Source organism: Pseudopipra pipra, chromosome 18, assembly GCF_036250125.1.
Source record: "Pseudopipra pipra isolate bDixPip1 chromosome 18, bDixPip1.hap1, whole genome shotgun sequence".
NCBI lineage: Eukaryota > Metazoa > Chordata > Aves > Passeriformes > Pipridae > Pseudopipra > Pseudopipra pipra.
The window spans coordinates 2,162,067-2,185,108 of NC_087566.1; the positions used below are offsets into that span (position 1 = coordinate 2,162,067).

The following is a 23,042-nucleotide window of genomic DNA, read 5'->3' on the forward strand; positions in this document are numbered from 1 at the left end:
TCAGAATTAAAGATTCAAGAGGTAAGAGCCAACTTAAGTAGCATTTGTTCCCTGTAATTCTTAATTTAAAAAGAAAAAAAACACAACAACAGCCGTAACCAATGAAACCCAGGAGTGGTGAGAGCAGCAATCAATTGTGCTCTGTTTCCAAAAAGATCCAAACAACCTCCTGAGACTGACATCATTTTTAGTAAATTACAATTAAGCATCTAATGTCCATTTGAGGCCCAAGATTACACCAAGAATCGAGGCCTGCCACCGACACAACCCCTCCCAGGACCATCTCTTTGTGTTTAGTTGCCATTTGTTCTGGACTCACTCACAGATTCAACACGGCACAGGGAGGTGAGACAGGAGTTATTCCTTGTTCTCCATTTTAGGAGATTAATCTCCTTTGTATTTTCACATTACCACACCCCCCCCCTCTGCTTCAAACTTAAAGCCACAGCTTTCAAATGCAAAGCACAGCTTCAGGAAATTATATCTGGGGAGGAATAAATATCAGATCCTTTGGGTTGGGGGATTTGCACGAGTCCATGAGCTGTTGGAGCAGCAAAGAGGCTCATGGAGAGGTCAGGAAAACAGCCTCAAATAAATCAGGGAATCTCAGAGTTTGGAACTAGTCAGCCCTCCCAGAACACCCACATCAGGGCATTAAGGGCCAGAAAGCTCCCAAAGCCATGACCCTGAGTCCCACAGGGCTCCTCAGGGCACAGCAAGTGCACAAAGATCTCACACCCGTGGTTCCAAAGCTCCTGCAGACTGTCCAGTCCCCAGACAGTGGGACACTGTCCTCTGCAATGCCCTGTTTCTGCCAGGGAAAAGAAAAAAAATGTTCCATATGGAAAAATAAAAAAGAAGGGGAATAACCTGCCAATGTTTTTAAGATACCTAAATACAAGAGCAGCTCTCAAATGGGAATATCCCAGTGCAGCAAAAGAAATATTCCAGTTAATCACCAAGAGACCTCAAACTGGGAGACACAGACAATCCCCTTCCATCCTGTAACAGAGAAAACAACCTGGACAGGGCAATAATAATGCCTTTAAATGACACAAACAGCACTGAGTCTGCTCAAGCATGACACATCACATCACCCTGTAATAAAAATATTAGTGCTCCTGTCCCTACAGGGACACTCTCAGGAAGTTCAAAAGCAACAAAAAGACACGATCCAAAATTCAAACCTTCAGAGTTTATCAAACAAATCAGGGAATCTCAGAGTTTGGAACTAGTCAGCCCTCCCAGAACACCCACATCAGGGCACTAAGGGCCAGAAAGCTCCCAAAGCCATGACCCTGAGTCCCACAGGTCTCCTCAGGGCACAGCAAGTGCACAAAGATCTCACACACACAGAACTCCTGCAGACTGTCCAGTCCCCAACCAGTGGGACACTGTCCTCTGCAATGCCCTGTTTCTGCCAGGGAAAAGAAAATAAAAAGTTCCATATGGAAAAAAAAAAAAGGGGGGGGAATAACCTGCCAATGTTTTTAAGATTTGATACCTAAACACAAGAGCAGCTCTCAAACGGGAACATCTGAGTGCAGCAAAAGAAATATTCCAGTTAATCATCAAGAGACCTCAAACTGGGAGACACAGACAATCCTATAACAGAGAAAACAACCTGGACAGGGCAATAATAATGCCTTTAAATGACACAAACAGCACTGAGCCTGCTCAAGCATCACATCACCCTGCAATAAAAAAGCAGTGCTTATTAGTGCTCCTGTCCCTACAGGGACATCCTCAGGAAGTTCAAAAGCAACGAAAAGACACCATCCAAAATTCAAACCATCAGAGTTTAGCGAGGAACTCGCTCTCAATTTGATTTTAAAGTAATGTAAATACATCTCTCATTGCTCAAAGAGCCCAGAAATCCACCCAGCTTTGTTGCTGACACACCAAAAGAGCAGCTGTGGGGCAGGTTGGAACCTCTGCCCCCCTCCCAGAACACGTTCAGAGAGGGACAGGCCGAGCACACACAGAGCCAGCACAGCCCAAACCAGGCCAGCTCTTTTTGCCTTGCTTTAAAAAAACAAAAATCAAAAATAAACACACACCTTCGGAGCGTGCCAAAACAGACAATATCTGGACAGACCTTTCAAGTTTCAAGGTCTTAAAAGCATTTTATAAAGGCAGTAAAACAAAAGAAAAGGGGAGGGGAGGGGGGGGAACTACATAAAATTTCGACTGCCTTTTCAACTTTCCAGGGGAATAAAGATCCTATCCCATTCTGATTTTTTTTAAATCAAATTACAGCGAATCCTGCTGCTTTACAAGCCTGGATTTCCAAAGAGTCCCCAGCACAGCCTTTTTCTGACGGCCCCAAAACTCGCATGCCAAGCCCTTGTAAAAGCCCCACTGAGTGAGCCTCAGCTGCACGAAATCACTAATAAAAGAGGCTCAAGCATTTCACTTTACAGCACCACTGTGAGCTGCTGCATTAAAACCAGCCTTTGGCTCCAAGTCAGCTTTATTAGATCTGCCTTAGACTTTCAGGTGAGGCCCCAAAAGCCAGAGTGGCCCGGCTTTATTTACCATATTTCCATATTTCCACCGTGTGTTGGAGGGGCTGAGATGTGCAAAGCTCTTATTGAATTACAAACATCACTGTTTCCAAATCTACACTGCCCAGAAACTCCAGAAAAACCATCAGTGACAACATCTTACAGAGCTGTTTGTAAATTGAGGGTCCCCTGTTTAATTTTGTCTTTAGTGTTCCTATTTTCTTTTTACTACATAAAGTTTGGGTTCCCCCGAGCTCCACACAGGAATGGTTTTATAACTTATAGTTCAGCAAGTAATAATGTTCTGAAGGACTTCAAAGGCTTCTGCTGACATAGATTTTGCTATTTGAGTTTGCCTGTGGGGGATTTTTTTTTCCACCCCTCCTAAAAAAAGCCCCACCTCTTCCATCAAATCCTAAATTTCCTCTAATCCCATCTAAATCAACTGGCTCAAATCCTAATGAAGGTTTATTCATCCCTCTCCATCTGATAAGCATTTTTGTTTCACTGGGTTTATTTTCTTCCCCAGACACACAAAGACACAGTCAAGGCTCATTTGCTGAGTCCAGGGGCCTCAATTAGAACTATCTGGACTTTCAGCCCAGGACAACACAGAGAGCCAAAGAGTCCTGAATCCAAAGCCATTCCCATGGAAGCTGCTCATTGTTTCAGTTCACAGCCACAAGTGTGGAATGGTTTGGGTTGGAAGGGACATTAAAGCCCACCCAGTGCCACCCCCTGCCATGGGCAGGGACGCCTTCCACTAGCTCAGGTTGATCCAAGCCCCATCCAACCTGGCCTTGGACACTTCCAGGGATCCAGGGGCATCCTGTGGGAAATCCATTCCAGCCCCTCACCACCCTGACAGGGAAGAATTTCTTCCTAATAGCTCATCTAAACCAGCCCATGGAATCATGGAATTGTTTGGGAGCTTAATCTTATTCCCCCCCCTGCCATGGGCAGGGACACCTTCCACCAGCCCAGGTTGCTCCAAGACTCCTCCAACCTGGCCTTGGACACTTCCAGGGATCCAGGGGCAGCCACAGCTTCTCTGGGCAACCTGGGCCAGGGCCTCCCCACCCTCACAGCCAGGAATTCCTTCCCAATCTCCCATCTGTCCCTGCCCTCTGGCAGTGGGAAGCCATTCCCTGTGTCCTGTCCCTCCATCCCTTGTCCCCAGTCCCTCTCCAGCTCTCCTGGAGCCCCTTTAGGCCCTGCAAGGGGCTCTCAGCTCTCCCTGGAGCCTTCTCTTCTCCAGGTGAACCCCCCCAGCTCTCCCAGCCTGGCTCCAGAGCAGAGGGGCTCCAGCCCTGGCAGCGTCTCCGGGGCCTCCTCTGGACTCTCTCCAGCAGCTCCACGTCCTCCCTGTGCTGTTCCCAGGGCTGGAGCAGCTCTGCAGGGGGGTCTCACCCGAGGGGGCAGAGGGGCAGAATCCCCCCTGCCCTGCTGCCCACGCTGGGGGATCAGCCCAGGGCACGGGGGGGGTCTGGGTGCTGGGGCAGGTCCAGCCCCTCATCCACCAGCCCCCCAAAAATCCTCCTCCCCAGGGCTGATCTCCATCCTTTCAAAATACACATGAGATTTTCTTCTTTAATTGTATAAACACCAAAAGCATAACAGTTTGACAATTCCAGAAGCCCTCAAGCAGCTGAAATCCTTGATTCATGCACGACAATTCTTCCTAAATTCCTAGAAACAGCCTCCCTTGCCCTAGATACATAAACAACTGTGTTGGTAAACACTTCCAACCCTTCCCCAAGATGAAAACATAACAACAGGTCAAGGGAATTTCCCACTGATCTGTTCAGAAACTAAACTGCCTCAGCATTGCCAAAATTCAGCACTACTGCCCAGGAGCATTTCACACCACAAAATGCAATTCCAGTCTCTGGTATTTACTAAAAATCAACAACTGTAAGTACATGGAGAAGTTCACAGGTGAGACACATCCTCTTGTTTTACAGCATGAAGAGCAGGTCCTCGGGCCATGAGTAAAGTTAATTATTTCTGCAGTTTCAGCTCCAAATAACACAAGAACCTGTGGTGCATTTCAGTTTGTCACAATTGTGGTGTCCCAAGGGATTAGGGTTTTTTTCTCCTCTACATCACAACCATGAGGAAGAAGTGACTGTTCCCAAGCCTGCTCCTACTCCTGCTCCTGGCACAGATATTTCTGGGCAGAACACAATCAAAAGGTGCTCACAGGGTTGGCACAGAGCAAAGGGGAAATTTTGCCTGTTCTGGGGACACTTTAAGCCCTGGATACCTTTCTCCTTGGATTCCAAACTTGGGACACCAACAGGTATCTGCTGGATGCTGCTGAATGTCACCCACCAGAGCTCAGGAGCTGAGGGCACCACAATTTAAGGGCTGCACAAGGATCTGGGATTTTCAAGTGCCACACAGGTATTTTGTGTTTTATGGTACTAATCCCAAAAAAAAAAAAATCAAAGCAAAGCTGTGGGGAAGTGAGGGAGAGGGAAATATCAGGGTGAAGTTAAAGTCCTGCAGGCAGCCCGTGGTGTGATTAAATCTCAAAGAGGCTTTGAAGTCAGGCTACTTTCCTGTTAGTTGGTTACCAATTTGGCATCAAGAACTAAGCAAACAGGTTTTCTCCAAAGGCTCTCACATGGATCCTGATGCCAATTCCACTCACTGGCCCGATTTCCCTAAAATCCCAAGGCACCTTAATAAAAAGCAACCTTTCTAGGATAAGGCTGTAAAGCAGCAGGGTTTTCCATGGAGCAGAAGAGGGCTTCCCTCCCCTTCAAAATCAAAACCACCAAGAGAAAAATGAAAATGGGATTTATTTTTATGGCTTTGCTTTTCATTTGAATGCTTAAAAAGAAGCCAGCTCTGCCCTGGATATCCATCTCCCTGGGAAAGCCCTGTAAAAACCTGGGCACTGGCTCAGCTGCCACACAGGAACAATGGTTTGGGAGGAGGAGGAGAAGGACAAATGTGGAAAATTACACGTTAAAATGTGGAAAAAAATGTGTTAAAACACATCTTAAGAGAACAGGTTCGAGATAAAAACCAAAGTGAGAGAGAGAAAGAGAAATCAAGAGCAGCCCCAAGCAGCAGCCCTTTCCTCAGCCAACCTTTTTCCCGTGCCATGAGGTAAAGTCATCGTGCCCAAGGGGCAAAAAGAAAAGAGAGGGAAGGAATAACCTCAAACTAATCCACTTCAGAAATGCAAGCCTGTTCCATTTCATGGGATGTGGCCTTCACTGATGGTTTATCTCTACCTCAAATGACAGAAACTTGAGCATATCTGAAAGCTTCAGTCTCCTGGACAGCCTCAAAAAAACAATCCTCAGGAATTCTCTCCTCTGCAACAGCAGCCCTGCACGAGGAATTAATTTTCTTTTAACAGCCCTTGTTGCTAAAAGGCATTAGAAAGTCAAAGTTTTAAGCAATAACCACCTGTAGCTGTTTAACACTATGATGTGCTCACACTGAACACGACAAGCCCAATTTCCTTTCAATGCCTGGGCCATTTGGGGAATATTTGTGCCTGTTTTACCACCCACAGCCGACCCTGTCTGTCAATCCTGTCTTTACACACTAACATTTCTTTCTCTGGACTGTTTGTAACACAAAGAATGGTTTGGGTTGGATTTTTGTGAAGCTGCAAGATGTGCTTTGTACATAAATTAATGAGCACCAGCCCGGAACCCTGAATAGTGGCCACGGGAGAAGCTGGCAGTGAGTCCCCACAATATTCTACTTCATTTCACTGGGTAATCAGCACTTCCCAATTAAGTTTGCTTTGTTGGCTCATCCAGAGAGGAGGTTCATCATTCAGTGTGTGAAGAAAGGAAATAAAGAGGCTGAACAACCCCACATAGAGTGAGGTGTGAGTGTCTCATAAAGCTACTTGAAAAGACAGGCAGTTTATAAACATAAACTGGTGAATGCATCATCTGAAAGTATCACTAAATCAAAATATAAACCCCTCGTGGGGCTGGGGGTGAGGAAATCAGAGTCACTTAAGAATTTAGCCTCACATGAAAACACTACAGACAAAAAGTTACTATTCCAATTTCCAGGCACACACAGAAGTGTGAGGAACAGCTCTTGCCATGCCCTCAGCACTGCCAAGTTCTAAATATTGCAGCAAGACACTCACTTGCTTCTGAACACACTCACTTGAATCAAAATATCTCTGCAATATTCATTTGAAATTTTAAGGCTTTGCTTCTGGCCGAGCCACAAATGTTTTATTTAACTCTACTCAACTGCAGCTATAAACCCAGCTCATGGATTATTTCTCAATACTCAGCTTTGGAAGTGTTTCCTGTAAGTAACTGGGGCTGCCACCCACCTTCCCTGCATCAAGGTGGCTGTTTCTTGATTGTTTCTGCCCATTTGAGGTGGTGGCAGAGAATCCAAGTGCCAGCAGCACTTACCTGAGCACACCTTCCCAACTCAGCCCTGCCCAGGTACTGGAATATCTTCAGTGCCAGCTCATAGGGCAGCTGCACATCAAAGAAAGGAACCTCATTGATTTCATTCTGGGAAGGAAAAAGAGAAAATAATTTTCTTTAGAGCACAGCTTGAGAGCGGGAGAAGTTACCACAGTATGGAGAGAGGTGGCCCTCAGTGCCACCACAGCTCCATAAAAAAAGGAGTTATTCTGCCTCTCCTCCCTTTATTGGAACATCAGAACAACCAGGTACCCAGCTACTCTTTGTTCTGAGGCAGGTAAAGAATATTAGGTGGTTAAGTGGAGCTAAAAAGCAAACTGAGAAGAACTGTAAGGCTGATCTGAAGTCTGAAAGGCAAAGCACAAGCTCTAGGAAAATCTTTTATCTAATGTTCCAGTGCCAAACAGACCCAATAAATAAGCATTTTGAAGACACCTTCCCATTATTAATTTCACTTACAGGATTTCAAACACAGAGGTTGGGAAAATGAACAAATATTTTGATGTAAAACCGAATGGGAGATGATGTTACAGTTTCTTTCATTAGTGACATATTAATGTCTTTTTAATATGAAATGTTCCTGCTTTTAACTGATCGAGTATCTCAACCACAAATTTAGAACCAAATCCATCAATTTACACTAACAGCTAAATGCAGCACATGGATTTTCTTCCTAGATGTGTTTTGTTTAACTGCATAATTATTACATATTCTTCCTGCAGTTATCACAACAAAATCTGTCTTCTCTCTCACACTGCCTGGATATTCCAAATTTTAATACTGTGCAATAAAATAGAACCAGCCCATTCTGATCATTTCTGTGTCACCCTTTTTGCTCTCCAGTGTTCTCTCCTGTCTTCTGTCCCTCCCCAGGTGCTCCTGAACACCTTATCACTCTCCATCCATCCCCAGGCACAAAACCAGCTGCTCAGTTAAAACCACTCTCCATTGTCTGCCTTCAGAAAGTCAGGAAGATCCCAAATCAGGATCCTCTCCTGCCTCTTGGCACTTCCCTGTCTCTGATACCTTTATTTGTTTTGGTAGGTCTCTTCTAGAACTACACCCTCTCCTTTAAACCTGGACCTTTTTCAGGACCAAAGTAGAAAAAAAAAAGGCAATCCTGGGTTTATTTAAAGCAGAGTTACTCAGGGAAATCACAGTACAATGTGGTTGTGGGGAGGTTTTTAATGCAAAAGATATTCTACAGCAAGTCAGTGTTTACACAACACAAACACGGGCAACGTTCCCATCAGGTCTTTTTAGCAACAAAACACCGATTTATGCAGACTGGAGCCTCACACTAGCTCTAAAGTTACTTAAACCAGGACAATTTTCCTGCCCAAACAGCTCCCTTTCCCTTCCTTTCCCCCTGCCCGAGGATCGCTGGCTCCACTCCCCGCTGTGGCTCTGCAGGGAGATTGTTTGCCCTGCTGTGATTTAAATCCCATCCGTTTCCAGAGGGGACACCAAAGGCAAAACACAAAGGGAACAGGCAGACAAGGCTCCAAGCTGGCCAGATGTGAATCCACCCGGATCCAGGAGCCATCCCGGAGCTGCCCAAACAAATCAGAGGAGCCATTGGGCAAGGACTGTTAAGCTCCAGGCTCATGAGCTCAGGCACGGCACCACCATGGATATGCTGCTTCCAAATTGGAGTTGACTCACTTCCAACCAGCAGATCCTGCTCTGTCTGGACAGACAGAGGTGTCATCAGGACTGACTGACTGCAGACACAACAGGCAAGACCTCCGGTGCTCTCAAGAAAAGGTGGGGAAAATCAGAAAAAAACAGACAGAGATGATTTTTTTTTTTATCAATCTGTAATATAATTTATACCTTCCTTCCAATAAACCCAGAATTGCCTCTTTTTCTTCTACATTTGTACTGCAAAGGGTCCATTAAACGAGAAGCAATTGTAGAAGAGACCTACAAAGACACAAAGGTACCAGGGAGAGGCAAGTGCCAAGAGGCAGGAGATGATCCCGATTTGGGATCTTCCTCACTTTCTGAAGGCAAACAACTGAGACGACGACAGAGCACAAGCTCCTAGTGATTCCATTCTAATGCCATCCTAAAATAAGAGGCAGATCAACGTCTTCCCACCTCCCAAAAACCCCAGCAGCTTGTCCTCAGCACAAGCAAGCAGGGATGTTAAGTCAGCACCAGCCTGTCTAAAAGTCTACTGGAATGAATCCAGAACTCAAATACAACCATCCCCTCTGAGACAGATGCGGGCTCCTGTGTGCTAATGGAGCACTAATTCTGTAAATGGATTAATTTGTGCCTTGCAGACAGAAATTTAATCTGCTCCTTTTAATTTTTTTTAAGCAAAGAGTAATTAGTCACAGGGAGGTGAGCGAGAAACAAGAAAATGGGTTTCCCCCCTAGTTTTCATGCGCTGTAAATAAAAACCTCTATGGCTTTCAGAGGATTTACCAAAATAACTTTTATCTGGTTCAGAGCTGTATTTAAGACTATTTCCAAATTAACTCCTTTATTTAAAGAATTAAAGCTTGTTTTCTTATTACGTGTCACAAGGCGGGATATCCCTAATTACTGCACGGGCACCAAAGAGCCCAAGTAAGCAACTGCCTCCTTATCCGCAATTTTCAGGCACAAACAGCTCCCTTTCCCTTCTTCTAAGGTTTTTAAGAGCAAAAATAAAATACTATTTACAGAGCCATGGAATATCCAGAGTTGGAAGGGGGTCACGGAACTCCCGGCCCTGCAGGGGACGAGGCGACAATCCCACCCTGGGCCATTAAAGACTCACGGAATACCCTGAGGCGGAAGGGACGCACAAGGACGACATGGGAAAAGCAGATTTGGGAGGGTTAAACCTTTGTAAGTGGGATACGCTCGGAAGCTGAGGTTTTAACAAGCAGAGAGGAACCCAAAACCAGCATCCCCTTCCCGGGCCGGGCACAGCCGAGCCGCTCTCTCCGCTCCGGGAACGGGCCCCAGCACGGCCCCTCCTGCCCCTGCCCGCCCCTGTGCCCGGGGCAGGACCGCCGGCCCCGCACGGCCCTACCAGGTCTCGGATGAGCTGCCCCAGCAGATCGTCGCCATCGCCGGCTCCGTCCCCCGCGGGCTCCCCGGCGGGGCGGGCGGGCGCGGGGCCGCGCAGGGCCGGGGCGCCGCCGGCCAGCAGCCCGCGGGCCAGCGCCAGGTACCCGGGCTCGGCCGGGGGCTCCTCCCGGGGCCGCTCGTCCCGGGGCCGCTCGTCCCGGGGCCGCTCCTCCCGGGGCCGCTCCTCCCGGGGCCGCTCCTCCCGCCGCGGCCGCTTCGCGCCCCCCGCCCGCTCCGGCCGCTCCTGAGGCCGCCTCAGCTCCGCCGGCACGGCGGCCATGGCGGCGGGGCCGGCCCGGCGAGGAAACCGCGCCCCGCGCCCGCGCGTTCCGCGCACACAACGTTCCACCGGGGCGGGCCGGGGCCGGGAGCGCGGCCGCGATGGGGTCGCCGCCGGCATTTCGTGGTCCCCACACGGGGACCGCGATGGCGGCCTGAGGGCCCTGCCCTGGAGAGCCGCGGGCGGCCGAGAGAGGCCGCGGCGAGGGCAGGGTCTGTCTGTGCCCTGCTGGGAGCTCTCAGCCATAGCCAGGGCCAGGGCAGGGTCCCGCTTGGGAACCCTCAGCCCCCTCAGCCATGGCCCGGGCGAGGGCAGGGCCCGCTGGGAGCCCTGAGTCCCTTCAGCTCCCTCAGCCCCCTCTGCCATAGCCAGGGCGAGGGCAGGTCTCACTGGGAGCCCTGAGTCCCTTCAGCCCCCTCAGCCATGGCAGGGGCGAGGGCAGGTCTCACTGGGAGCCCAGAGTCCCCTCACAGCCGTGCCCAGCCCGTGCAGGTGGTTGTCTGTAGAAGTGGCTGCTCTGGGTGATGGATAAACCCCGCTTGGGTCATTTTTTCCGTTCTGTTCGCCAAGTCTGAACCAAGCTGGTGGGCAAGGGTGGTGCCACCTCTAGGGTGCCCGCCACACCTGCTGGGTGTTTTGCTGCTCAAACACAGGCCTCTCCTCCTGCTGCCACCACAGCCCCAGAGCTACCCCTTTCATGGCACTTTTGGGAGGACACGACGTTGGCTCAGCATCTCTCCAGTGTCAACCCACCCTGGGGATCGAAGGCTGTGTTTCAAATGATGCTGAACCACAAATGTGGAGCTGCTGCTGCTTCAGCCAGTGCTGCTGCCCAGGGGAGGGAGAGGCCACGAGTGTTCATGTCTTCAGCACGACTTCTGTGGAGTCTTCAAGGAAATAAAACAGGTGAGTGACCTGTCTGTATAAGTCAAACAGTCCTTGCTGGGCTCTGGTGAACAGGTTAAAACACAGCCCTTACTCTCAGCAGCAGCTGAGGGTACCCTCACCCTTGTGTCCACCTCCAGCTTCCTCAGTGGCCACTTGCTGGCTCTCCTCCTTTGAAGCTTGTTGTTATCCCTGCAGTTTATAAAACCCAGCTTAACAAACACAAACAGGTGGTTGGGATTCCAGGGAGAACCCAACCAACCTCATTTAGGGGAGAAGGTCCTGCATTTAGTAACCATGCAAAAGAGTGGTGGGTGAGGGGCCATTGGGAAGAAATTGTTCCATGTGAGGGTGGTCAGGCCCTGGCAAAGGTTGCCCAGACAAGCTGTGGCTGTCCCATCCCTGGAAGTGTCCAAGGCCAGTTTGGACAGGGCTTGGAGCAACCTGGGCTAGTGGAAGGTGTCCCTGCCCATGGCAGGGCGTGGGATGGGGTGAGTTTTAAGGTCCCTTCCAACCCAAACCATTCTGTGATGCTATGACTTATTTTCCCTATAAAAGAATCCCTTGGACTCAGAGGAGGATCACCCTGGGGTGCACACACTGACCACGGGGAGCCCTGCCAGGGGAGGGATTGCAGAGCAGGAGCTGCCCCAGTATTGAGATGCAGGGCTGCTCCAAGGAGGGATGGTTGGGAAGAAAGGGAGCCCCAGGAGGGTCTCTCTAGACCCCTTTGTAAGACCAGGGTGATTTGCCAAGAGGGTGGCAGCAGCCTCCCTGCAAGGCAGGGGTAAACCAGGCCAGTTTGGGGTGATCCCTGCCCCACAGGGAGCTGCAGGGAGCCCGTGCTGCCATCCCGGGGCTGGTGTGTGGTGGGGGTCCTGCCCATGGTCCCAGCCCCTGGTGTGTGGTGGGGGGTCCTGCCCATGGTCCCAGCCCCTGGTGTGTGGTGGGGGGTCATGCCCAGGGGTCCCAGCCCCTGGTGTGTGGTGGGGGGTCATGCCCATGGTCCCAGCCCCTGGTGTGTGGTGAGGTCATGCCCAGGGGTCCCAGCCCTGTGCACCGGCAGGGGGGAGGCTCTGCCCTGGGTCAGTGCTGGGGCTGCTCCTTCCTCGGCCGCCTGAAATGTGATCCGAATCCGTAATGCTGTGGGTGATGAAATCAGCTCCGGCTCTGTGTAATCCCCTCACTGCCCCCCTGCATCTCCTCGCTGTCCCCTCCTCCAGCCCCGCTGTCTCCTGCATTCTCCTGCTGTCTCTCCATCCCACACTGTCACCTGCATCCCCACTCTCCCCTTTATCCCACACTGTCATCTGCATCCCTGTGCTGTCCCCTCTATCCCCACACTGTCCCCTGCATCCCCACCCTGTCTCCTCGATCCCACACTGTCCCTCCTTCCCCACACTGTCCCCTCTATCTTTATGCTGTCTATCCATCCCCACAGTCCCCACACTGTCCCTTCCACCTCAAACTTCCCATCAAACTTTCACACCATTCCTGGATACCAAAACGTTCCACCATACAAGCACTGTTACCTCCACTCCCCCCGTTCCCCAATGTCCCTCCATCCCCACACTGTCCCCTCCACTCCCACACTGTCTCTCCATCCCCACACTGTCCCTCCATCCCCATGCTATTCCCCCATCCCTATGCTGTCCCATCAAACTCCCACGCCACCCCTGGATACCAAAATGCCCCACCACATGAACACTGTTTCCCCCATACTCTCCATGTCCCCCCATTCTCCCCATGTCCCTCTGTCCCACTCTGTCACTGCACTGTCCCCCCATCCCCATGTTGTCCTGCCCATCCCCACACTGTCCTGCCCATCCCCACGCTGTCCCCCCCACCCCCACACTGTCCCACCAGAATCCCACACCCTCCCTGGACACCAGAACGCCCCACCACACAGTCCCCGTCCCCCCATGCCCCCCATTCCCCCATGTCTCTCCATCCTCACAGTCCCTCCATCTCCACACTGTCCCCCCATCTCCACACTGTCCCTTCCATCCCCACACTGTCCCACCAGAATCCCACACCCTCCCTGGATACCAGAACGCCCCACCACACAGTCCCTGTTCCCCCATATCCCCCCGTTCCCCAATGTCCCCCCCATCCCCATGCTGTCCCCCCCATCCCCACACTGTTCCCTCATTCCCCCATGTCCCTCCATCCCCACGCTGTCCCCTCCATCCCCACGCTGTCCCCTCCATCCCCACACTGTCCCCTCTATCCCCACGCTGTCCCCTCCATCCCCACACTGTCCCCTCCATCCCCACACTGTCCCCTCCATCTCCACGCTGTCCCCTCCATCCCCACACTGTCCCCCCATCTCCACCCTGTCCCACCAAGCTCCCACCCCCCCGGACACCAGACGGCCCCACCACCCGACCCCCGTGCCCCGTTCCCCCATCCCCGCTCCGTCTCCCCCCTCCCGCAGCCCTCCCGGCCCCGCCCCGCGGGGGCTGATGTAACCGCGGTCCCCCCCGCCCCGCGGCCGGTCCCGCCCGGCGCACACTCCGCGGGCTGTGTGCGAGCGGAGCGCACCCAGCCATGTGCCCGTGCGCGCTGCGCGGCCCCCCCGCGCCCTGCAGCCCCTGCGGGCCCGGCCGCGCCGCCCGGCCCGAGGCCGCCGCCCGCCGGGTCGCCGCCCGCCTGCGCCGCCTGGGCGATGAGCTGGAGCAGCGGCGCAAGGCGCGGGGCCGCGGGCCCTCGGCCGCCCGCCGCCTGGCCGCCGTGGCGGGGCTGCTCTGCGCGCTCACGCCCGCGGCCGCGCTGGCCTGGCTGATCCGCAGGAGGAGCCTCTAGGGAGAGCGGCGCCGCACGGAGCGGGGAGCAGGCGGGACGCGCAACAGGTGGGTAGGGGATGGCACGGGACGGGGATGGGACGGGGACGGGGCGAGGCTCCGCAAGGGGCAGGGGCTTGGTCCGGCCGCAGGGATCCGGCCCCGGGGCTCGGCTTGGCGGAGCGCGCTGTCCGCGGTACCCGCCGGGCTGCGGACGGTGATGCGGGAGTGCAGGGAGACACGGGCAGTACAGGCGCTGCCGACTCGCACCGACCCCGGCCCCTCTACTTCTTCTCCCTCTCCCTGGGCTGCCGGTACCGGCGCTGCCAGGTCGCGCTGACCCCGACCCCTTTCCCTCCTCTCTCCTTCCCTCGCTTTCCTTCTCCTTCCCTGTCTCTGGACTACCAGTACCGGCGCTACCAGGTCGCACTGACCGCGACCCCTCTCCATCTCCCTCATCTTCTCCCTCTCCTTGGGCTGCCGGTACCGGTGTTGCTAGGTCGCACTGACCTCTCTCCTCTCTCCCTTTCCTCCTTCCCTCTCTCCTCTCCATCTCCTTTTGCTTCTCCCTGTCTCCTTTCCCAGGACACCCCAAACGCCCCCTTTCCCTGTCCCCAAACTTTCACGGTTCCCCCGCGGTGCCTCCCCTCTGCCCGGGGCCGTCCTTGCCCCCGTGGGGCAGTTCCAGCTCCCTGCCGGCAGCTCAGGGAGGTCGGAGCAGGTCCCGCATCGCCCTGACTGCTGGCCCCGGGAGCTGAGGGTGCCCTGCACACCCGTTCCTGCCGAGCCTCCAGCCCTCTCTTGTCTGGGGAGGGGCTTTCCCTGTGTCCTGCCGTTCCCTGGTGGGCTCTAGACCCACGGGTGCTGTGGGGCACCCATTGCTAAGGTGGCTGGGTGGTGGGATATCCCCACAGGACCATCCAGCGGGGCAGCCCGGGACATTGACTGGCTGTGCCTGGCTCTGCGTGTCGGATAATGCCTTACTGAGCATACATGGGGTCACCTCAGGGATTTTGGATGCTCTGAAATCCTCTGGGTTGTGAATTTGTCCCCACAGACCTGAGGAGCAGGGGTTCTTGTCTTGGCTGCTTTAAATTGCATCATAAACATCCCCAATGTCTATCTGTGTTCAGGGAAGACTTAAAGTGCATGTACAACTTTCAGCATGCACTCATATCCCACCAGCTTGGATAGGGGGGTGTGGAGGGAATGTAGGGATAGCAGAGAGTTTAAAAATAAGGTTTTCCAACAGGTCCGTGTTTGCACTGTGTGTGTGTGCACTGGTTTGGGGGGGATCATTGTTGTCATCCCTCTGAGCCACAGCTGCTGTGTCCGTCAGGAGATTCCACTGGTCACCTTTGGAAAGGTGTTTTATGAAACAAGACCAGAACAAACCTGGGGTGTTTTTTTTGATGAATCAAAGCCTCAGTTTCTATAAAATCAGGCTCTGGATAGTGCCCGAAGAGCTGTGCCCAGCAAAGCCCTCGGGGGTGGTGTCAGTGGTGTGGGGCTGTGCTCAGGAGCAGTGTGAACACACCTCTCCCTTCCCATCAGTTTGTGGCACATTTGGTTGTAGTGTTTGGAAACAACCCCACCCATCTGGCTTGCTGGCCTCTCTGACCTTGAAAAAAAGTTGGGATCCAAGGGGGAAGTGCAGTGATCTCCCTTACTTAGTGTCTCAAGTGCTCTTTTCCTTCTCACAAGCTGGGGAATTTCCTCCCTGCCCAGTCTGGGACTTAATCCCAGGAGGAGGTGGCAGGTGAGAAGGGCTGGCAGAAGGAGCCCGTGGATCCATGCACACAGTCAGCCCAGAGTCCCTGACAATCCCACGAGGCCGAAGCTGTTTGGATTCCTGGTTTTTTGTGAAGGTTTCCATAGCCCTGTTGAGCAGACAGTGTTCTTTCCCCCGATCTCTTCTGCTCTTGACTCTGAAGCCCTCACCTCCATTTCTGCACTTCAGGCCCACCAATAACCAGTTACTCATAAATGGCTTTGCTGAGGACACTGTGGAAAAGCCAGACATTATCCCAGTGCCTCCGAGGCTGCTCCGGCACGCGCCGTCCTGGTCCTGCCTCGCAGCTTCCAAGGCTGCTGCACACAGGACGTGCTGAGCTGCCTCCAAACGCCTCCAAATGCTCGGGGGCTTCGTGGCCACAAATACAAATGTGAGTCTGAAAAGAAGATCCCGGTGTGTGATGGGAAGCAGTCTGAGGAATAAAGATGTGAGGATTAACAGGCTCCTGACAGTCTCCTGGTTCCCCCTGTGTGCAGCCTGTCTGCTGTCACACTTCTGTGAGGCACGAGTGACCCAGCTGCAGGTGAAAATACAGCCCAACCCCAGAATGATTAACTGCATCGTCTACACCTCAGTTTCTGGGGTTATTTTTGCCATTAGGAATCTTTTCATGCTGTAATTTGCTCCCACCAGTGGAGGTTTCTGACTGTCTCAGAGCCTGAGTGATAGTGCAGAGAGCTGTTAGGCTTAGAGATGAGGTAAGACAACAGTCTTTCATTAACTGTGCAGAGTATTTCTGAACAAAGTATGTATTTTTCTGCCACCCTCAGAGAACTCTGCAGTGACAATAACATTGTTCTGCAACAAGCTGGGAAGTCCAGGCTCTGAGCATGGGATTTCTTGGAATGGCTGGTAAGAAGAGAGTAACTCATACAGTTAATGAGGATGCTGCAGAGTCAGCATTTGTCTCGTGATCTGGTGCTTGCAGAAGGAATAGAGAAGTCAAAGGCCATTGTCAGCTGGGTTTACTACCAGAGTTCCCCTCCTGCTTTTCCAAGCAGTAGTAGGGTTTGTGTTGGCTGCTGTGAGCGTACAAACTGTTTCTGAGGCGGGAGGTTGGTGGTTGTTCCCTCAGGTCCGTGTGGCTTCCCACAACAGCACAGCTCAGGGAATAATCCTGTGCTCCAGGGAACCTGTCCTGCTCTCACAGCCCCCGGGGGATGCCAGGGAGAGCAGGATTAGGGCCGCTGCACGTGACCAACTGGCATCTGTGGACCGAGCCTGGGGTTTGGGGCTGAATCCTTAGTTTTAGAATTTATAATCTGACATCACCTTGAATCTCCAACCAGGACATGAAGTGCAGTTGTCAGGTGCCAGTTTGGCACACGGGGACACTTGTATTTCGCTCTGTTAGTTCAGGAGTGGCAGAGTATTAAAATCCAGCCCTGCTCGTCCCTGCCAGCTCCACCAGCCTGGTTCCGTGCCCGCCGTGTTGCCAGGAGTTCCCCCCACTGTTTGCTGCGGGGTTCATGCAGAGCCACTCTGTCCAAAGTCTCAGTGCAGTTAATTATCTGTGTTAAAGCCGGGCTGGGAAGATTTCTGGAGGTGTCACACTGAGCCGTGCAGGGGCACAGAGCAGACCGAGGACCGGAGGCAGTGCGGTTCTGCGGGAGGACAAACATCCAGCGTGTGTTTCTCTAGCACAAAGAGTGAGGCACTGCTGTTTGTCCTGCTGGATAACTGAGGAAGAAGGAGCTCTTCCCAGTTGCTCCAAGGTGCCAACAGTCCCTGCCACCCTCACTCCAACTTCACGGTCAAATTGCTCAAGGAAAACCTTCTCACGACAAACAGGCAGCAGAGTTTTCACAGACAAACAGCAGCCCAGAAAAGGCTCATTCCACAGGTGGACTTCCTTCGTGGAAAGACTGGAGCCTCGATGTATTTCTTTACTGCCTGGGTTCCCTGCTCTTCCTGCGCAAAGATCTCCCGAGCAGTTCTCCTCTTCCTCCCTCTCTTGAGCCCCCTCCTAATTGTTTTTCGGTGTTCCAAGTGCCCGTTCCGTCTCCCGCGGAGCTGCTAATGAAGTGTGAGTGTTCGCGGAGAGCGGCTGCTTGGGAATTTGCCGGGGCTCCTGCCCAGCCCTTGTTTTCTCATTAACCTGCTGCTGGGTGAGCAGAGGGAGCGAGGCCGCCTCGTCCCGTCCCTGCCTCCGGCTCGCCCGCAGCACCGCGAGCCCTCCAATCTATTTTTCCCTTTAAACGTATCAATAACTGTTATTTTGTTTATTAGGGGTGGGACGCGTGCCAAGGGAGCGGCCCGTGTAATCCATTTAAATCGAGCGGTTCCACGCTGACACAGTAGCCGCGAGCACAACTCCTTTTCCCGAGCTGCTCCAGGGGCTGTGAGCTCAGACTCTCCTACGGCTTAAGCGCGGCTTTGCCTCCCCTCCCTGAAGAAAGATTAGTCAAAGAAGTGCTGAGATGGGACCCCCCACCCCGTCCCACTCCGCATCCCCCGAGAAGAGCAGCCTGACTTTTCTTTTTCTGTGAACAGCAGTTTAGCGAGTTGTGGGATGGAACGGTGGGATTTCAGGCTGGAGAATTCCGAGGAATTGAGTAATTGTCTGTTAAAGCAGCGGGATGTGGCGGCCTTGCCTGAGGTGCTTTTGATTTGTCCTCTCACAACCTTATTGCTTAATAGGTGCGATGGCTGAGAGCAGCTTTCTGAGAGGTCTCCCTAAATGTCCAGGCAGAAAGAAATACTTCACCAAAGGGAATGTTGGTTCCCGTGAAAAAAATTCAGAGGAAGTTATTTTTTTTCTTATCACTTCAGTCCATGTTTTCAACAGACAGTGCAGTTTTCACATAGGAACTCAGCTGTAATTCCTGTTATTTTATAAGTAAATGAGAAGTGTTGATATTTGTGGACAGTCCCCCCCCTCAAAGTTTCAACATTTTAAAGAATGACACATAAAGTAATCAATTTTTCAGCAGCTCTACAGAAGGGACGTGCTGGCTCCCTTTCCAGCTTACTATGCACCCTGGAATTACAAATGGGATGTAGTTTGGCTTTCCCCAGCCTGTTTCAGACCCAAAGCACCGAGTTTTGCTCTGTCTGCTGAGTGCCTATTGTGGGAAATTTGGAGTAACTCCACTGAAGTCAATTGGGTTGCCCTGGATTTACGGTGCTGTAAATGAGATCAGAATTTGGCTCCAAGTATATTCCATTAATGAGTCAGATACTGGCAGTGCAGCCAATATGCACCCAGAAATGGCTTTAACACAGCCCAGGATATTCAAAATTGGTTTATTGAGAGATGGGCTGAAGGCCAGGATTCTGGGGTCCTCTTTTATTCTTTCCATGAAAATTCACCTTCGTGCACAGGCCGGGCACGGGGCTGATGCAAAACTTTAAAGAGCCATTTAAGCTCTCAGAAAGGGGCTTGTGAGGTGCATAAACGTTGTGCTGAGCTCTCTCTGCCTGCCCCGGGGCAGATTTATCGCAGGGAGTTCAAGATGTTCTCGGATTTATCAACTTTTACAGGTTTTTATGGATTTTCTGTGCGTTAAGTGACACGGGGGAGGCAGTTGGTGAAATACGGTGACACCACGGATGATCTGTTGCCGGCCACGGGTGGCACAGCAGGACAAGGGTTCATGGATGGCAATTGGAAGTGCTGCTACAGGAGAAATAATAAATCAGGGTTAGATGGTTTTGCTTCAGAGGAAACCCTTCAATCAACTCCTGAACTCTTTATTGCAGTGGGACTGGAGTGAATGCCTCCCCTCAGGGGGCAGGAACGGCAGCGGGGGCTCCTCCTCCCAGCTCGGGTCGTGCCCTGCTCTCCCACCCCGAGGGGGGGGAATTTTGGCATCTCGTGTGCAGAGTGCAGGTGCCCAAATCCCCTCCTGGGGGTGTTTGGCAGGCCTGGAGAGATCCGTGGTGCTGAGTGTGTGTCCGGAGCGTGTGGCTGTGCCGGTGGAGGTGAGATCCTCCAGCAGGAAGGGCTGTGTCCCGGGAATGCAGGCAGGGACACACTTCAGCCTCTGGGCTGGTTCTGACAGCTCTTTGCCAGCTCTCTGCCCAGCTGGATGGGTTTGTGTAGCTGGGGTTAGCGTGGCTGTGCTTTCTCACACAGCAAACACCTTTCCTTTTTACCTTCTGCCAAAAAAGCCAAGCAGCCCTGCAGAAACACTCTCAGGATACTTCCAGTAGTTCTGGAGATGTGGGAACCCGTGAGCATGGAGGTGCAGCAGCCCTGGGACTGTGCCTGACTGGTGTATCCTCGATAACAGTGAGCCCCTGGAATTGTGCTCCGTGCCTGGATGATTGACTCCAGCGTGCGTCCTTCGAGCTGTTCCCACTGGGGCTGCAGATCCCTAAAAACCAGAAGGCAAGGCTGGAAACTGAGTGAAGGAGAGCTTGGGAATGCCCCATCCTGTGTGCACAGCTGGCAGTAACTGGGGTAAAGCAGGTAGGGTTCAATCTTCCCTGGCAGAACCAGAGACATTCCAGGTTGCTGGAACGGGCACTGCACAGGCTCCCCAGGGAACGGTCACGGCCCATGGGCTGGCAGAGCTCAGGGAGGGTTTGGTTAGGGTGGGACTGTTGGGGTGTCTGTGCAGGGACAGGATTTGGACTGGATGACCCTTGGGAGTCCCTTCCAACTCAGGATATTCTGGATTCTGCTCAGAGGCCGTGGCAGCAGCACAGTTTGCCTCCTTTGCTGGGGTTCAGCTCAGCCCAGTCGCCCTATCCCAGTAACCTTCACACTGGCACGACCAGGGAGGGAAGTGATTCCGGAGTTTAGGCCGTGCAGGATCTGCCCCAGAGCTGTTTGCCGGCCCTAATTACACTCTGACTCCAGAGCTGCCGCGGTTGCACGGGCACTGCCTGCCCCTCCTCCCTCCCAGCCGGGTGAAGTCACCTCATCCCGGGGAGGTTTCTCTCAGATCGCTCATTGTCACAGCCGGTGAACGATGGGACCTTCCCCAGCCAGGGATAAACGCTGGGAAATGGGGGTTTCAGAGCAGATGCCCCTTGGGCTGCTCTCCTGCTAATTTGCACTTAGATGGGTGCTTTTCTCTGAGCACTTTATTAATTAAGGCTCCCAGCCCACCTATGAGGCAAATAAGTTATTAGTGCCCTCATTTTGCAGCAGAACTGAAGCAGTGGTTTGCCCCAGGCCACAAATCTAATCAGTGGCAGATCCAGGAATGAGTGAGTTCTCCCAGTCTCCTGTGATACTCCAAGCACCCCCTTTCCTACCTGTGACAAAACGAATGGCTTCCCAAGGAGTTAACATCTGTGTTAACGGGATGGAAATGAGGATGGAGCACCCAGAAGAAGGAGCCTGGTGAAGTGAGAGCTCACCAGAAACCCTGCACAGGGCTGAGGGTGCTGAGCCACAAACCTTCCCCCCCACAAACTCCTGTCTGCAACTTTAGGGGAGGCTTCAAGCATAAATTAAAAAGAAGCTTTTATTGTACCCAGTGCATCGACATAATTAACACCCAGTTCTTTTTTGCTTTCTTAGGCTGGAGCAAACCCTGTGCCCTTGGAGAAAATTGTTTCCCCTTTTCCTCCAGGGAAAATCCAGAGCCCGAGCAGCAGCTGTGAAAAGGGGTGGAGAGATAAAGAAAAGAAGTTGGGGAGATGCTGGAAGTGCTTTGGGCGACGTGAAAAGAAGGATTTTGCACGGAAAGGAGCTGTTCAAGGGCCCAGCAGCAAAACCAGAGACACACACACAAAAAAAAATGCTTATATATAGAAGAATGTAAACCCTCCTGTAAGCAGAGTTGCCCGTGCATGCCTCGTGGTGAGAACGTAAGCGACATTCCCTGTAGTGCCGGCGGTGTATCCCGGGCCGGGGGGGATCTCCTCCCGGGCTGGGGGTCTCCCCGCTGGAACACCGCCCCTGCTCCTGGGGCAGGAGGAGCGCTGCCCTGTCCGTGCCGAGTAACGACCCCTTGGAATGCCGGGCTGGCGGCGGGGAGTGTGTAAATATTGACGCTCCGGCACCAGGGGGGATCGGCTTTTTTTTTCTTTTTTTCCTCTGACTTTAGTTTCTCTGGTGCTACGTTTTAAATATTTGGCCGGGGCTAAACTGCCTCTCTCTCTCTGTGGTGCTACGGTTTCCCCCCCCTCAAGAGGATGTTCAGAAGCGTGGGACGAGGAAAGATCTATTTTGGTTATTGATATTTATACACAAGATAGCAAAAAAAAAAAAAAAGAAATAATAAGACTTGTTGAGAAGGTGCTATTTTTTTTTCTTTCTTTCAATCTCTGCAGAAATTTAAACCAGATGATCTACCCCCAGAACTTTATAAAACTCTTTTTTTTTCTTTGGAGCAGTTGTTTTTTTTTCTTCTGACAGTTTGCAGCATTCACTGAGGTGGAAAGGACACAGCAGCTCTTTCCACATCAAGGTCTGCTGGTGCAGCATTTCCTGCAGCTCCAGAGCTGGGAATTCTCCTGGATGGTGGTTTAAGCAGTCCCAAATGCTGTGACCCAGGGGAGAGAACTCTAATCACTAGAGCAGGGGATAACAGGAGAACTTGGCCTTAGAAATCAAAGGGCTTTTTTTCAGTCTGGTACTGAGCACTTTTTTCACTGCAGCCAAAACTACCTGTCAGATTTTGGGTCCCTTATCACCAGATCCTACTCACAGGAATGACTGGGCACAGGTTTTTTAGGAACATTTTTTCCAAGCTTCTGATATTTCCACCAGAAAATTCACCCTCCCGTGGCAGGGGGGGCATTTTCAAAGAATGTTAGAACCTGATTTCCAAAGGAAGTTTGGCTCCTTGTCCTTTAAAAACACTTCCCACCCCTCTCCCAGCCCAGGAAGAAGCTGAATGTTCATCCAGCATTTTCACTGCTGCAGGAGAAAGGTTTCCAAGGAACCTGAAAGCCGAATTCTCCCCTTATCAAAAATTCCCTGCCGAGTTTGAGCCCAATACTGATCAATCCATATATTGATCAGCCAGTTCCTGGGTGTTATTGATCCCCAGACAGCCCCAGGGCTGTGCTGGCAGGGCAGGTGGTTCCCAGTGAGGAGCTCTGGGTGCTGGGAGGGATCTGGAGCTCCCTGCTTGTCTGTCCAGAGCCTTTGGGTGGTCTCAGGACCCCGGGAAACCTTTTCCTGCTGTTTTTGGCCTGATGCTCAGTAATCCTCGGCATCCTGAACCCCTTCCCAGCTCAGTCTCCTGCTGAAATAAGTACAAATTCTTCTGGCAAGAGGAGGAGCCTCATGTGATTCCAGCAGTGATTCCAGCAGTGATTCCAGCAGTGATCCCAGCAGTGATTCCAGCAGTGATTCCAGCAGTGATCCCAGCAGTGATCCCAGCAGTG

At 52.3% G+C, this 23,042-nt stretch overlaps 2 protein-coding genes across 2 annotated transcripts in view; one reads left to right on the plus strand and one right to left on the minus strand.

The window, feature by feature from the left end:
* FBXW8 (F-box and WD repeat domain containing 8) overlaps positions 1–10,599 on the minus strand; it is a 56,241-nt gene extending 45,642 nt beyond the window's left edge. Inside the window, 5 exon segments of the mRNA XM_064674659.1 lie at positions 6,920–7,024; positions 9,969–10,311; positions 10,313–10,358; positions 10,361–10,455; positions 10,457–10,599. Coding sequence (XP_064530729.1) covers positions 6,920–7,024; positions 9,969–10,311; positions 10,313–10,358; positions 10,361–10,455; positions 10,457–10,584 — 717 coding nt within the window. The 5' untranslated portion in view covers positions 10,585–10,599.
* Positions 10,600–12,702: 2,103 nt separating this feature from the next.
* On the plus strand, positions 12,703–21,949 carry HRK (harakiri, BCL2 interacting protein). Its single transcript, XM_064674664.1, has 2 exons — positions 12,703–14,023; positions 21,226–21,949. Exon 1 carries the CDS (start codon positions 13,722–13,724, stop codon positions 13,974–13,976), a length of 255 nt encoding a protein of 84 aa, XP_064530734.1. The 5' UTR covers positions 12,703–13,721; the 3' UTR covers positions 13,977–14,023; positions 21,226–21,949.
* Positions 21,950–23,042: the final 1,093 nt, after the last annotated feature.

What these genes read in the sequence shown, in the direction of transcription:
- HRK (XM_064674664.1), top strand. Translation starts at nt 13,722, where the DNA reads ATGTGCCCGTGCGCGCTGCGCGGCCCCCCCGCGCCCTGCAGCCCCTGC.